Raw genomic sequence first — 15,407 nt, 5'->3', positions numbered from 1 at the left:
GTTGGTGGAGTGTGTTGGTACCGCTGTAGGGAAGGTGACCGGGCCCCTCGGGCCTCGGGAGCTGGTTTGGGCACAGCGGGCTCCACGGCTTTGCGGAGAAACAGGGCCACGTGTTTGCTCAGTGCTCACCACGTCTGTAGACTTCAGGAGGTGGGAAGTGGTTTTCATTTTTTCTTGTCCTGAGCGAGTGTGGGTCTTCTTGCCCTGTCTTTTATGTGAGAGGGATTTCAACAACCCGTGGCGGTACTTGTTGACGATACTGAGTGCCGGTGTCTTCAGGCGTCCGCTCTGTTCCCATCCAGTGTGTCATTTGGGACAGCGAAGGCTGTCTCGTCCCTTGCTGTGCCAGCCCTCGTAGAGCACCCGGTTCTGGTCAGCGTGCAGAGCTACCTCGGTACATGTCCCCTCAGGGAGCACAGTGCAGCAGACGGTAGCCACGCCACCCACGAACTTCCTGCCGAGGAAGTGGCTCATACTGTACTGAGTTCGGTGTCCCCGTCCCCAGAGCGGGTGTTACCGGTTAGCGTGGGCCTGAGAGAGTGGCATGCCCGTGGCATACACTGCGAACCAGAGGCCGGCGCTCCACACGAGCGCTGGCCGGCTCCATACCCACCATCAGCCACCAACAGGCAGCGAGCGCAACACAGTGGCCGGGGCCTCGCAAGCTGCCTGGTGTTTGGGCACAGCTCAGAGACTCTCTTCTTGTCTGCACGTGTGCTGACTGATTTCTTGAGCACTACCCGCCCCCCTCACCTCCCTCCGCGTTCATCTGTCCCTCCCTCCAGTTACCTCTGCTGGGGAACCAGCCGGGGTGCAGAGCAGCTCCTGTGTCCCTGAGACACGCCTTCCCGAATTCAGCAGGCAGGTCCAGAGCCCTCCCTCGTGCCAGGCCGCGGATGCAGAAAGTGCAGCCTTCCCACCCTGTGGGGAATTTCAGAGTCATTCACTCCGAATAAAAATACCTCAACTCCTGTTGCAAAGCCAGGAAGCTTACTATGAAAAAAACTTCTAAAATTTTGAGGGTTTTGCTGGTTTACAACAACATGGAGACAATGCCCAGCAGCACGGGCGAGTGAAAATGAGAGATTTCATTGCGCCCAGCAGTGTTCCCAGGAGATTTCCTGGGGCCGGTTTCTGGGTTTGGGAGCGTGTGTGAGCATGGAGCTGGGGGGCTGCTTCGGGGTCGTTCGGACAGTCTTGCGGTCACCTCGGGCATCTTGTGGTTGGAGAATGTCCTTGTGGGGGTTGTGGTTTATCAGACCCAGGGTGGCATGTGGGCTGAGGGCTCCCTCGGGACTGGGTGTGTGAGCACAGCAGGTTGGACTGCTTGCTGTGGGGGGCTGGGCCCCTGTGGGCGGCCGGCGGCTCACCTGGACGGAGCCCGCGCTCTGAGAGGAGCCGCTGCACGGAGAGGGGGCCAGGCCTGGCACAGCCCGCATCCTCCATCCCTCCTGGTCCGGCTTACCATGAGGAACGGATGCGGTCTGGCTGCGGTAAGGTCTTGTCCACTGTGTTTTGTCTTCACTTTGAGGTAGAAGTTCATCAGACTTCTTAAATGTGAAAGTCTGCCTAGGTTTCAAGAGGAGAGATCATTTGTGCTTAGAAATGACCAGGAAGAGATGCTTTGTTGGAAAGTATAGGACAACCTGCGGAGGATTTGTTTTTGTTTTTACCTCGTGTCTTCCTTCGCTGGAAATTAAGTTTCCCCACGAATCGGGCCGGGGGAGATGCAAATACAGGCTGACTTTGAAGTCCCTAACAGGAGTTGAGGGTCTCTACGCATGGAATGCAAGGAATGGAATGAAGAGGGGTTCTTGTTTGTGTGTCCTTGCTTCGATAAGATGCCAGAATTTTCCTTCGGAAGTTCAGCATGTCTCAGCAGTATTATGCCCGGAGTGACAGCCTTTTGAAATTTATTCACTAAGAAGGCACGACAGGGACTATATATGACCACCTAGATTAATAAACAAACACCTCTGCTCTCAGTGGTTTCTGCTGGAGGAGAGAAGAAAATAAAGTTATTTCATTGTAGCCTGCGTGCCCCACCCTTAGGAACAAGGAAAGAACCGTAATGTGTTGTGTTATGCCCCTTGTGCACCATAAGATTACGTCCATTCGGATCATAGAAGTGGTTTTACGCTGAGTTAGGAACAAGTCGGGGTGTTGGTTGTATGATTTTGGCCTGTCTTTTGCCTTCCCTCCTGGCTACCAGCAGATGGCTCTCTTTCTCCAATTTGTCCTTCAAGGGTATTTGAAATGGATTTGTGTCCCAGCGGCCCTGGTCCGGGGGATCCCCGGCACCAGCCGGCTTTCGGGTGGCCCCTGACGCAGCCCCATTGCCTCGACCAGGCCGTTCCTTTCCGTTTTCTCTTCCATGTGGCTGCTCGAGGTGCCTCCCCCGCTTTCACCGACAAACTTTTTTTATTTTATTTTATTTTTTTTTAAAAGGACGCCTGCATGAGTCATTTCCAAGATAGCGCAGGAGCAGCGTGTCCCACGTTCGCTGCTGGATTCTTATCTGTCTGATATGAAATGCCGTGTGGAGGGCAGCTCGAAGTGTGGGGCAGTGGCAGGCAGGTGGGGTGAGACCCGGGGCGCACGAGGGTCCAAGGACGCTTCCAACCGGGACCAGGACCGGGCGGCGCTCAGCGTCTGCTCAGAACACGGCTGCTTGTTCTAAAGGCGTCCTCCGGCCACCGCGAGGACCACGCAGGCACCCAGCTGTGAGAGACGCTGGCTGACGCACCGGCGCTAATTCTGTGAAACACGCCTGTCTGTTGCAGGGCTCCCTTGCAAAAGAAAATCTCACTGAGCAGGCTTCTTACCGTTGGCTCTGCCATTGACCTAAAAACAAATGAGCATCACACTGCCCTTCTGTCAGTAGGCCCACGGATGTGCCTTCAGGCGTGCAGGTGACAGTTGGAAAACGGAGAGACACCTACACGCCCAGGAGGCTTAGGAGATCAAGGTAGGGGTGGCAGGCACTCCTCAACCTGGCCTCCCCATCCTGGGACGTGTGACCATGAAGGCTTCTCCCCTGGGGCCGCTGCAGGCCTTTGAGTCAGGCTGTAAGGGGATGCGGAAACCAGCCGATTTCTCATCCAATTTCTAATTCTGGTCTGTGCCTGGGCGTACAGCGTGTCTTTAACAGACGGCCCTTCTCTTTGCAGAATCGAGCGGGTGATGGACAACAACACCACGGTGAAGATGGTGCCCATCAAGATCGTGCACTCGGAAAGCCAGCCCGAGAAGGAGAGCCGCCAGGGCCTGGCCCGCGTCCCGGAGCCACCCGTGCTGCCCAGCGGGCTCGAGCGGGACCAGATCAAGACGCTTAGCACGTCCGAGCAGTCCTACTCCCGCTTCTGCCTGTACAGCCGCCAGGGCGCCGAGCCCCAGCCCCCTGGCACCCCGGTGCCCACGGCCAAGGACAGCCGGGCCTCCACGCCCACGCTCAGCTACGTGAAGGCCAAAGAGAGGACTGCCGAAGACCTCAAGTCGGAGGAGCTGGCCCGCGAGATCGCGGGCAAGGATAAGTCCCTGGCGGATATCCTGGACCCCAGCGTGAAGATCAAAACCACCATGGACCTTATGGAGGGCATCTTCCCCAAAGACGAGCACCTCTTGGAGGAAGCTCAGCAGCGGAGGAAGCTGCTCCCCAAAATCCCCTCTCCCAGAACCACAGACGAGGAGTGAGTAGACGCCGCCCTGGGTTCTGCCCCCTGGCTGGATGTGGTTTTGCCCGGTGCCTCTTAGGCTTACGAGGGCGAGCGAGTGTATCTGTTTGTCTGTTTTCGTGACTGCTCTTTGGGGACAGATTTCCATAAGTGCTTATTAGCACTCTGGGGCTCTTTTGTCACCCTCCCGAAATTAAAAGCCCATTCTGGGGATGATGACGTCAGGTCCTGGCAAAGATGTGAAAATATACGTTTCCGGAGATGCCCACGGGGCTTCTTCTCACGAGGCGGTGGTTCTCAGCCGGAGGCTGTTGTCTCCCGCCACGGGACAGTTGGCAATGTCGCGATACACTTGGTTGCCACCACTGGGAGAGGTGCCCCGGCATCTAGTGGGTGGAGACCAGGGATGCTGCTTGCGGCTCTGCACTGCACAGGACGGCCCCCCATCAAAGAATGGTCCGGCCCCAAGTGTCACTAGTACGGAAGCTGAGAAACTTGTCACAAGAGGGGTGAAAGTTGAGACTACTTCTTAGTGTATGTGTTTATGAAAGAGGTTTTCTGTTGTTGCTTATTTAACTGAGGGAGTGAACTTGCTGCAATAGGTTCCGTAAAGAGCGCTTTCCAGCCCGTCCTTCAGTCACCTGCCCACAAAGGTGTATCTGCTCACATCTCTCCTGTTTCTGTACATGGTCTCCATAAGCATCGTTGGCTGACGGTAGGCGGGAGTACCTGGCAGCCTGGCAGACAGGAAGTTAGGCCGTAGCAAGAGGCAGCAAATGCGGCTGCTGGTAGAAAGGTGCCCGGTGACCTTGGGCGTGCGGCCACGCCTACGGATAGCGGCAGACCTCTCCCCATGGACCTCGGGCTCCCGGCGGATACCATCTGCACTCTCCTCCCTCCGGGGCGAGCCTTCGAGCACCACCTGGCGGGGTGTTTTAGTTCTGACCTCACAACCTACTCCTTCCCCACTCTTGCTGTCTCATCTCTCTAGCTGGTGCCTTTCCGTTAGCACCACCATTTGCCGGTCACAGCCCAGGCTGTGGGACTCGCGGGCACATCTGTGTGTACGCTCAGAGCTAACGGGTGTTCTGATGTTTTGTTACCCAGGAAGGAGGAGCTGAGTGTGCCGGCGGCCGTGTCCCTGGCCACCAACTCCACCTACTACAGCACATCGGCCCCCAAGGCGGAGCTGCTGATTAAGATGAAAGACCTGCAGGACCAGCAAGAAGCCGAAGAGGATTCAGGGAGTGAGGCCGACCACGACCTGTCGGTGAAGAAGGTAGGGGAGCTGCAATTCCAAACGAGAACGCGCCAGCTGGCTGGCAGGCAGGCCGGCCGGGGGCGGCACCCGGCTCCACCCCGACCCTGGGCCCTGCGCCGAGCGCCGTTGGTGTTGGGCTTCTATGTGGGACGCTGACATTTGGGCCTGTGTATTAAGCCCTTTGTGGGTGAGTCTTCTGTTCTAAAATTGGGCCTCTCTGCCAGGGTCTCTTTGCCATCTCTTTGTAATGAGATCCAGTGTCAAATAAGCTAGGTGGCCACCAGTCTCTCTCATTTTAAGGTCAACTGATATGTCTCTTCTACCCCAGTTAAATCCAGAGGGCTTAATTGTATGACCTTCCGCAAGGCACATGTCCTCTTTGACTATCCGTTTCAAATATCTGTGATCATCTGTGATCCGATGATGTTAATTAAATTCAACAGTATATTGTGAAGTGCGTTGTTAACCAAAAAGCATCATCTGTTCAACTCCAAAAACTCACCCAGGCACTAGGGGATACAGCAGTAGACAAAACAGACTGGAGTCAGTCTTTATTTCCCTGAAGGCACTTGTGTGCTCACAGAGGAGATGGATAGCCAACATAAAAACAAATATAAAAAAACAAACAGGGCCCCGTGGGCCAATCCCTGCCCCCCACCTGCTCTTGTAAATACAGTTTTATTGCAACACGGCCACACTCATTCATTTACATATGGTCTCTGGTAGCTTTCACGCTACACCAGCAGTGTTGAGTAGTTGCAACAGTGGCTGTGTGGTCCCTGAAGTCTAAAAGATTTACTGTTTGGCCGTTTATAGAAAAAGTTTGCCAACCCTTAATGGAGTAGGTCGGGTGGTCAGAAAACTAAAGCAGCGAGAAGGAATAGAGAGAGGTAAAGGAGGATGATTGTAGAGAAGGCTCTGATGAGCGGATGATGAACAGAGACCTGGAGTGATGTGAGCGAATGTCTGGTTGATCTGGGGAGGGTCTGGGGGAGTGGGGTTTGGGCAGCAAGTGCAAAGGCCCTGGGGTGGGAGTTTTGTGACACATGGGGGAAGCAGCAGCGACCAATAGCTGGAGCTGTGTGGACAAGGAAGGGGGAGGATTAGAGAGGAGGTCAGAGGTGAAATAGCGTGTAACCATGAGGTCACGGTAGGGACATAATTATTGCTATCAGTGCCGATGTCTTCACTACTGTACGAGCTTCAGATCTTCACGGCATGTCAACGGGCCAGACTTGTGACATCTAGGTGTGATTACCTGGTTTTTTTCTTAGGAAGGATTTAGCATAAAGGGAGAAAGGAATTGCCCAAGGCAGTCAGCTTCAGAGGATAGCATGTGCTGTTGGTTTAATTCCAGGGGCTTTGAGCATGCGTAGTCAGCACCAGGAGAAAAAGGAGGGAACCAGCATTTGGTGCATTTTTCCGTACACTTAGCATCTTGGAAGGGGCTTTCATAAAAAATACCAATTTGCTTTGACAAGACCCTTGCAAAGGATAATGTTTAATACCTCCTCGTATTGTTAGTTGTTTAAAAAATGCCATTGATTGGTTTCAAATATGATACACAAACCCATTCCAGAAGAAATACCCTGACCCTTGTGTAAGAGAAAGTGACTTTCAATTTAGGAAGTGATAGCCTTTTTTTAATTCAAAAAGGAAATGAAAACTAAGAGTTTTGGTCCTGGGATTTTAGAGGCCCTGTGTCTGGCACAGGGTACCATTTGCTTTCTTCCGGTTGTGTTTTCCACGTTCTTAAAAATAATGAATTTAAAAAAACAAAGTGTTGTTATTCTCATACACCTAGAAAAAACATCCAGTTTGGACAGTTTTAATTCCGTCCACACCCTAGATGCAAAGAACTATGTTCTTTACACTGTGCCTTTGTTTCTCATGATGTACTGAATTTGGGAAGCAGCAGCCTTGGTACCGCTCCTTTCATCTGTCTGGGGCCTCTTCCGATTTCTTTGGGGGCACGAGATGCCGGCTTTGGGATTGACATGAGACTGTGAGCTTGCCCCCTGCCCATCACCCCACCAGGATTAAATTCCTAAGTCAACTGATGTTTTTGGTTCAGTAAGCGTATGTCGGGCACTTTCACCCCAAGCAGGAAATGCTTTAAGCGCTAGGTCAGTGCTGTCGCTGACCCAGTAGTCCTGTTCTCCTGGCTGCGCTGCCTCTGCTGCCTTTCCAGTGCCCTCATATCTACGGTGTCACGCGCTTACGAAGTGTGCACGGGACGAGGAGAAGGGAGGGCCGTGCAGGTGCGCTTGGGAGGACTTGATGGCTCGCTTGATAGGAAAAACGCTGCATGGAGACCCTCTTTGAAAGCATCGTCCTGAGACACAGATCACCCGTATCAGGCATACGAAGTGTAGGGTGCCTCCAGCACTTCAGCGGGTCTCCCGAGGTGGTTTGATTTTTTTTTTTTTCCCTCCTGCCCAAATAGTCCCTGGGATGGGGCAGTGTCTACCGAACGGTAGCGGTGAGCTCGGAGCAGCTTCTCATGCACACTTGCAGTCTTGCCGGCAGCGGCTGTGGACAGGCGCCTACTGCATGCCAAGCAGCGGGCTGAGCCTCCGGGGATTTCACCCATCTTCATGTTAGCCCTGGAGGTCGGGGCAACTGCTCCCTGCTTAGCTCTGGACACCATCCTGGAGGGTTTCACGAGACTGAGCCTTCTCCCTGCCGAGCCCTGCGGACTCCGTCTGGGGCCAGAGTTTGGAAACTGCCCCAGGACGGGGCGGGGGGGGGCGGTGGACGGCTCGGACCATTTTCATGGGTCTGTTGTACATGAAATAGTGTTACTCACTGTGGAGCAACAGACTGAGTTTAAAAATCCTAATCGGACTTAACATTCCAACTAATTGTTTAATCCTCATTTGGGTGCGGGCAGCAGAGCACTGCCTCCGTTTTCATCACCCCAGCCTCAGGCTAGCACAGGGATGCGTTGGCCTCCTAAACCCCACGTAACCTGCCGTGTCCGTCGACACGAGGTTGGCGGACTCGTGCAGGGCGGGTGGCAGCAGGGTTCCGAAAAGGACAACGGGTGACTTTGCTTCTCGCTGTTGGCCCTTCACCGCTCACTGTGTCAGGGCGGGCCGCCGGTTGGCATCCGCCATGCGTGGGTTTAACAGCAGAAGCACGTCCGTAGTCATGGGAACAGGGTTTTTCTGGGGAAGGCTTCCCTGCTGGACCCCTTCTGAGCGGTCCTTGTAATTTTTCTCAAATGTGATGACCCACGAGACCGATAATCTGCTTTCTCTGCCCCTCAACTCGGACCACATGGTGCCGCTTCACTTCAGGATGGTGACCGATTAAAAGGTCCTTTGTACGTGTCATTTTTGCTCTGTAAAAATTCGTCATTTCGAGAGCTGGCAGGAGGGGGGAATGGGGAGCTCGTACTGAATGCTCGGACTTTCCGTTTCGGAGGATGGAGAGGATGTGGAGATGGGTGGCGGTGCTACCCACAGCGCCGTGCATGCCTCAATGCCACAGAACAGCACCCGAGAAAAGAGGCGGGACGGTAAACGTTGCAGCCTGTATATTTCATGACGTTTAAAGAAGTCATTTATTTACATTTTGGTCAAATGGAGATCAGTACTTTATTATTGTGAAAGACTTGCCTAAGTTCATTGACATCCTTCATTTGTCTTAATTTTTATTGCTCATTCTACATGGAAGACACGTTTTAATCACGGAGTTCAGTACCAGACGTTCAGTACCAGACTCAATAACTTGTGTGCATGTAAGTCTTCCAATTGGGAACTGCCAAAGAAGGAAGCGCAGGGACTTGCCCGGCGGTCCAGGGGTGAGGACTCGGTGCTTTCACTGCTGAGGGCCTGGGTGTGATCCCTGGTCGGGGAACTAAGATCCCACAAGCCGCACAGCGCGGCCAGAAAAAACAAAAGCAAAAAACGAAGAAGGAAGCACAGGGTATCACAGAGGCCCGGAGAATCCTTGCAAAGATACAGGCTGAAACGAGGTTTACCGTGAGTAGCCCCAGGGGTCCCACTCCTGCATAGTCTGATAGGACAGTCACAGGATGAGAATAGGTTTGTTCTGTTCCGTTTCTAAATCAAACGCCAATGATTGAACAGGAAGGCCTTATCCTTCCCCTAGTCTTAAACATCCCCAGTTAGTTAGTTATGGCTGCGTTGGGTCTTCGTTGCTGCACGCGGGTTTCTCTAGTTGCGGCGCGCGGGCTTCTCATTGCGGTGGCTTCTCGTTGTGGAGCACGGGCTCTGGGCGCGCGGGCCTCAGTAGTTGCAGCACTTGGGCTTCAGTAGTTGTGGCTTGCGGGCTCTAGAGCGCAGGCTCAGTAGTTGTGGCGCACGGGCTTAGTTGCTCCACGGCATGTGGGATCTTCTGGGACCAGGGCTCGAACCCGTGCCCCCTGCATTGGTAGGCGGATTCCCAACCACTGCGCCCCCGGGGAAGTCCCCCTGTTATTTACTGATGCCAAACAAGCTGCCGCCCGGCTGAGCTGAGTGGCCCGCAGATCCGGGATGGGTGAGGGGGTGCCGCAAGGCGGCCCTGACCGCGTCCCCTGCCCTGTGCCCACAGCAGGAGCTCATCGAGAGCATCGGTCGCAAGCTGCAGGTGCTGCGGCAGGCGCGGCAGAGCCTGCGGGAGGACATGCAGGCCAACAGCGCGCTGGGCGACGAGGTGGAGGCCCTGGCCAAGGCCGTCTGCAAGCCCAACGAGTTCGACAAGTTCCGCATGTTCATCGGGGACCTGGACAAGGTGGTGAACCTCCTGCTGTCGCTGTCCGGCCGCCTGGCCCGCGTGGAAAACGCCCTCAACAATCTGGACGACGGCACTGCTCCTGGCGATCGGGTAACTATGGCCAGGGCTGACCTGGAAGGCGGAGCGGGGTGTGGCTTTCCTGTGGGGGGTGGAGCAGACCGCCGGGAAGACTCTTTCAGCCACCGCGGCCACCTGTCCTCCTCATAGCGCAAGACGCCGGTTGAACGCCCAGGGCTTGCTCGCTCCGTCCTTGTAGCGGGGGTGGGGGGTGGGGTGGGGGGTGGAGGCGAAGCGGCGCGCGTCCGGGAGAGTGGACCTCTTCTCGTATAGTCCCACGACCGCTGCTAGTGTCGGTCTCTTCCTAGTAACCTTTCCCCACCGCAGGTAAGTGGGTAAGTGGAGCTCCCCCGCTGCCTGACGAGTCCTCGGCCCCCAGTGACAGTGCCGTTTGATGGTGATGTGGTTGCTGGGACTTCACAAGAGGGCCGGCAGGGTCTAGAATGAGTCTAACAGCTGCTCTGCTTTCCTCCTCCCTCCACAGCAGTGCAACTTGGGACATTTCTTAGTGGGTCTGCGTGTCTGCTCTTTGCACATGCAAGACACCATCTACCCTACAGGCTTTACTACTTCGTAGGTCCGGTAGCAGGAGCACATCTAGTTTGCTTCTTTCCACATAATAGGCCTTCAAAATGATCATCTTCATCATTAATAAGGCACCTTAACTTCTCTACAAGGGGAGCAGAAAAGGCACCCCTCCCCCTGGACTCCAGGTGAGAGTGGTTTCAGGTTACACAGAAAGATCTTACAAAGCGCGTGGCTTTGAGCCCGTGATCTTTTGTGCTTAGCCAAGTCGTTAGTGACTATCAATCACGGAACGTATTGCATAAGGGTCGAAAAAGTAACGGGCTTTGGACCCCGATCCCCTTGGGTTACGTTCGCATTCCATTTTGCTGCTCTTGCCGTCTTTGCCCAGTTTATCTGAAAGAACTTAGGGAAATAACATGAATGGGAAAGAGAGACTTACTTGTAATTGAAATAGTAAACTCTCAAGGATCGATTAAATGAAACATAGTAACATCTTTGCAGCTCAGCTCCTCCTTCTCTCCCGTTGCTTGGGACTGACCAAGCCTTACTTAGAATTGGAGAAAGTAGAAGCAGTCACACACCGGGGACCGTGGTCCTCCTGGGGACCTGGCTGCATAGCTCCTAACTGCATCCCTAGGGGGGCCGTGGGAGGGAGGAGAAGCAGACAGGCGCGCTCCCCCATGGCTGTGTGTGGCTGATGCAGCGTCACCTTCGTGGACCCAAAGGAGTGCTCAGTCACCACGTCCAGGGGCAGCACAGTGGGCTAGCCTCCCGTGTGGCCGGTGCCAGATGAACATCTCCGGGTCCGGCAGCCAGGGCTTGGGAAAGCTGCGGTTTGCAGAGACAGGCACGCTAAGGAGTGAAAAGATGTGGCCTCAGGCTGTAGGCGGCTTCCCCTGTCTTCCCAGGTAGAAAATGAGCACGTGGGCAGATGCAGACACGTGAATCCCTCCCTCCCATCAGCAGCTTCTAGTTGCCAGGGAGCCCAGCTGACCTTAGTGGCCCGAACCGCATTTCTCGCATCAGTTGAGGTCTGTTTCCCTTTTGGTTGGCATGAATTGGCCTTATACCTTGCCTCTTGCCGTGAAAATACATTGTCTTTGTTTCACAAGCACCTGAAGCTCAAGGTGTCCCCCGGAACAGGTGACCCCGAAAGGTTGTGCAGTCGGGGGCACTTCCCGGAAGCCTCACCCCAGGAGCAGCTTCTGCTGTCAGCCTCCGTTTGATAGCAGCTCACCTTTTCTGAGCTCTTTCTGTGGATCGGCGCTCTGCAGAGCACTCGCGCACCCGGGATGCTCATGCGTGGCCGTGGGTAGAATGTCCAAGCTGCAAGGTGGCCCTGCTGGTGTCAGAAACTCGCACCGAGGACAGGGCGTCCGTGGGTTCTGCCAGCCGGCACTTGCAGACATCTACCGCGTTCACCTCTCCCCCCCTCAGTTTTCATTAAAGTTAGAGAGGGCAGGGGAAGTGGGGGCGCGCCCTGTGGGCAGACAGCGACTGTGAGTGCTGCGTTCTGGAAACGGGGGCGTCTGTGTGACCCAGGGCGGGACCCTCGGAAGGAGAGAGGGCACCTCCCCGACAGGCGCGGTCTCTCCCCCCGCCCCACCGCCCCCTCTCACGGCCTCAGCTACAGCTTTGCTCCCGGGCTGCAGCTCCGTCTGCCGGAAGGGTCTAGCAGTCCTGCCCTGGAATCTCTTTAGAACCTGCGCCTTGTGTCCGTTTGGCCACGGTATTGGCAGGGAAAGGCCTTGGACGCACACCGGCTGCCTCAGCCCTTTGCTCTTCCTGAGCATCTCCCGGTCCTGGAGCATTTTGTGCCTGGATGGCTCCCGTGTTCCTCACGGCCTTTCACGGAGACAGGAGCAAGTGGAGGTGGCAGCGGCCCAAGAGCGCCAACGGGGGAGCTGGCGCTGGGGCCTCTGCTCCGCGAGGTGCCTCCTGCCCACGCCCCAGGTGCTTCTGCGCGGGTCCCTAACTCGGGTGGCGTCAGGGTCTCCACTGGACCAGCCCCCAAAAGAGCTGCCGGACACTGTTCCCCCCCGGCCCCCCCCACCACCGCCACTGCCTGGTCCCCAGCAGGCTCGTCTCTCTCTGTCTCTCCAGCAATCCCTGCTCGAGAAGCAGCGGGTCCTGATCCAGCAGCACGAGGACGCCAAGGAGTTGAAGGAGAACCTGGACCGCCGGGAGGGCATCGTGTCCGACATCCTGGCCAGCTACCTCAGCCAGGACAGCCTGGCCGACTACGCACACTTCGTGAGGATGAAATCGGCCCTCCTCATCGAGCAGCGCGAGCTGGAGGACAAGATCCACCTGGGCGAAGAGCAGCTCAAGTGCCTGCTGGACAGCCTTCCGCCCGACAGAGGCAAATGAGGGGCCTGCGGCCCGACGCCTCCCCGGCGGGGCACGCAACAGGAGGCAGATGAAAACCCCAGCCTGGACTTAGGTCCTGGAGAGAGAATCCCTCCCAGAACCAAATGGCCGTTAGAAAAGCAATAATTTCCGTGGGCGCGTTTGGGATGATTGATTGATGTCTTAGTTCCCTGCTGAGCAGAGTGGCTCCCCGTCACCCTTGGCCTGGAAGCAACCCCACGTGGCGCCCGGTGAACGGTGAGTTCCCGAGTACGGACTGAGCTCTGGTCCCGAGGTGCACGCACGTGGTCCTTGCCGGCTCGGGTCTGCCCTTCCGTCTCCCCACGCTGCACCCCTTCCTCCTCTCAGGAGGCAATGAGCGCGTGTCGGGCAAAGCCTGGCGCACGACCTCTCCGGTGGGTCACGGGAGGTGGCAGCTGCCGGCTTCTCCTGTTGGCCCAGAAGTGTTGAGCGTTCGTTGTGTCTGTCCTATAAGGATGATCTGCGGCCCAGCAAAAATCAGGATGATACTTTAGTAACACTCTGCAAAGGTGAATGGTTTTCCATGTGGTTAAAAACCAACTGTGAAAAGAAGAGCGTACATGCTGGGTTCACTCACTAAAATTGCCACTTAAAGCGTTCGCGCTTTAAAACACACGCAAAGCAGACACACGGTTTTAGGACTTCTCGGCTGACGTCGCGGTTCAAATGGTATTTTCCTGCAAAGAGAAATTACTTGGCTAAAAGTGTGTCCGGTAAATGTGCTTGCTAGGTGTTTTTTTGCTTAAGGCCGACGAGATATTTCTTAACTTACTCTTTCCCCAGAACATTTATTTTGCATGTGTATGATCCTTAATTACAATTGGCAATTTCTCTCTTTTTGCCTCTATTTGTTACCGTGCCGTAAGGGCCACATACCGTTTAAGAACCGTTGCTCTGGTTTCTCAGAGGTCCCGGTGGACCACAGAACTCCTAGACCCAATCGTTTTCTGCCACACAGTATACAGCTCCTAGTACCCTTTTTTAGTGGTTGAAATTGTGAGATGGGAGATGGTAAAGAGTCTATTCACTAAAGAAAACTGTCAAGCTGTCATTTTCCACTGGACAGATCACAGGCTAGGAGAAAATAACTTGCAAATCATGTATGTGACAAACCGTTTGTATCCAGAATGTATAAGAACGCTCAAACTTAACAGTAAGAAAACAAACAGCCCGATTAAAAGGTGGGCAAAAGACTGAAACAGACACTTCACCAGAGGATATATGCATGGCGAGTAAGCACGTGAATCGATGTTTTAGCCACCAGTGGCGTGGTTCTCACGTACTTCTTTTTAACCTGATCACTGTGGAGTGGTGAGTTTCGTCACAGTGCTCATCTGTTGAAATGTGTGGTTAATGGCGGGAGAAGCCCTAGGATAACTTCACGTCGAGGTCATGTGCAGACTTTGGTTTGATCTGTGAGATCGTTTTACTCCTTATTCCTCTTACTCCTATAAAAGAAGTTTTCCAGCGGCGGGGGGAGATGTCCCTCTGTCAGCAGTGGCTGCTGCCTTACCAAACACAGACGCACGCAAATGTCTTAAAGGACACTAACTAGGCCATACTTCGCCAGCCAGAGGGGAGACTGGACTCCCGGGCTGCCGCAGTGATCTCCGTGCACCCGTAGAGGGGGCCGACCTGGCAGGCGTCCCTGATGCTGGCAAAATAAACACTCCTTTGGCAGCCCACCGACGCCAAAGAGAAATGCCTTTTCAAGTTTTTACTCCTATTCAATTAAGCTATTCCTGACTTGAAAAATCCCTCTTCTGCCAATGAAGTGTCCTTGCCACGTGGTGTGGGTCACTTGCTGTGAAAACTGATCACGTCAGGAAAGGTAAAGCTGGCTGTCCATGGACACCCCCCCCACACACTGCCCCTGCTTCCTCCTTCGGGGAGACAACCACGGTGATTTCAGTGTTTTTAATTGTCACAAAGCTTTTACCTGTGATTCTTTCCCTTCAGATACAGTATTGTGATCATTTTGATGATATGTCTGTAAAATGTGAAAATAGAATTTGTGTCTGTATCCAGCTTTTTGGTGTCTTTTGAGCCCTTTCTCTTCTACATAGCAATATATAGTGCTCTACTGTCCTTTTAACGAAGCACATAGAATCACAACGTTCCCGTTTGCCTCTTCAATGTCTGGTTAGTGGGGACCCACAGATTGCAGTGAGTCAATGTACATAACTTTGTATATAGTTATGTTATTGCATATAAAGACAATCTGGTGCTAATGTTTTGCCCTTGGCATTCTTCGGTGGTGGCTGATAGCTCACCCTTGGTCATAGCTCAGCTGTGGAATGCTCTGTATAGTGAGATTCCAGTCAGGGGCGTTGCGCCTTTGGAAGATGCGTACAGATTTCACGCTCAATACTTTCACTTACGTCTCAACAGATCATTCTGCTTGACGTTCACAAAATAAATGGTGTCCTTCCGTGAACCGAGCATGTCTTTGATTTACATCTTTTTTTTTTTTTAAGAATTGCAATATCCTTACCGTATATTAGATTCTTCAACCACTGATAAATGGTGGGATTAATTCTATGTATGTATGTATGTGACTATTTCTGCCAGTCTAGTAAAGGGCAGTCAATTTGCAGTCAGGAAAATGTCACAGACACAGGTTGTATAAGTCAGTGCCTGCCACAGCAGTGCTGTGTAACAAGCACTGTAAAATCGCAGCAGGGTCCAGTGAGACGTATTCCGTTAGCTCATGAAATTGGAGATCAGGCTCTGCTCCACGTGCCTGTCAG

General features: G+C 54.0%; 1 protein-coding gene across 2 annotated transcripts in view; it reads left to right on the top strand.

Moving 5' to 3' along the window:
• Positions 1 to 15,093, top strand: part of SHROOM2 (shroom family member 2) — a 135,581-nt gene extending 120,488 nt beyond the window's left edge. The window contains exons 7-10 of one of the 2 annotated variants that reach the window (XM_060003161.1): positions 3,171 to 3,689; positions 4,782 to 4,953; positions 9,502 to 9,771; positions 12,370 to 15,093. In XM_060003161.1, coding sequence (XP_059859144.1) covers positions 3,171 to 3,689; positions 4,782 to 4,953; positions 9,502 to 9,771; positions 12,370 to 12,636 — 1,228 coding nt within the window. In that variant the 3' untranslated portion in view covers positions 12,637 to 15,093. Of the gene's footprint in view, positions 1 to 3,170; positions 3,690 to 4,781; positions 4,954 to 9,498; positions 9,772 to 12,369 lie in introns of both variants that reach the window. The other variant, XM_060003160.1, reaches the window with a different exon arrangement.
• The last annotated feature ends 314 nt before the right edge of the window (positions 15,094 to 15,407 follow it).

The sequence above is a fragment of the Delphinus delphis genome, chromosome X (assembly GCF_949987515.2).
Source record: "Delphinus delphis chromosome X, mDelDel1.2, whole genome shotgun sequence".
Lineage (NCBI taxonomy): Eukaryota > Metazoa > Chordata > Mammalia > Artiodactyla > Delphinidae > Delphinus > Delphinus delphis.
The sequence above is the reverse complement of the archived record's forward strand: the minus strand, read 5'-3'. Positions and strand labels throughout refer to the sequence as shown.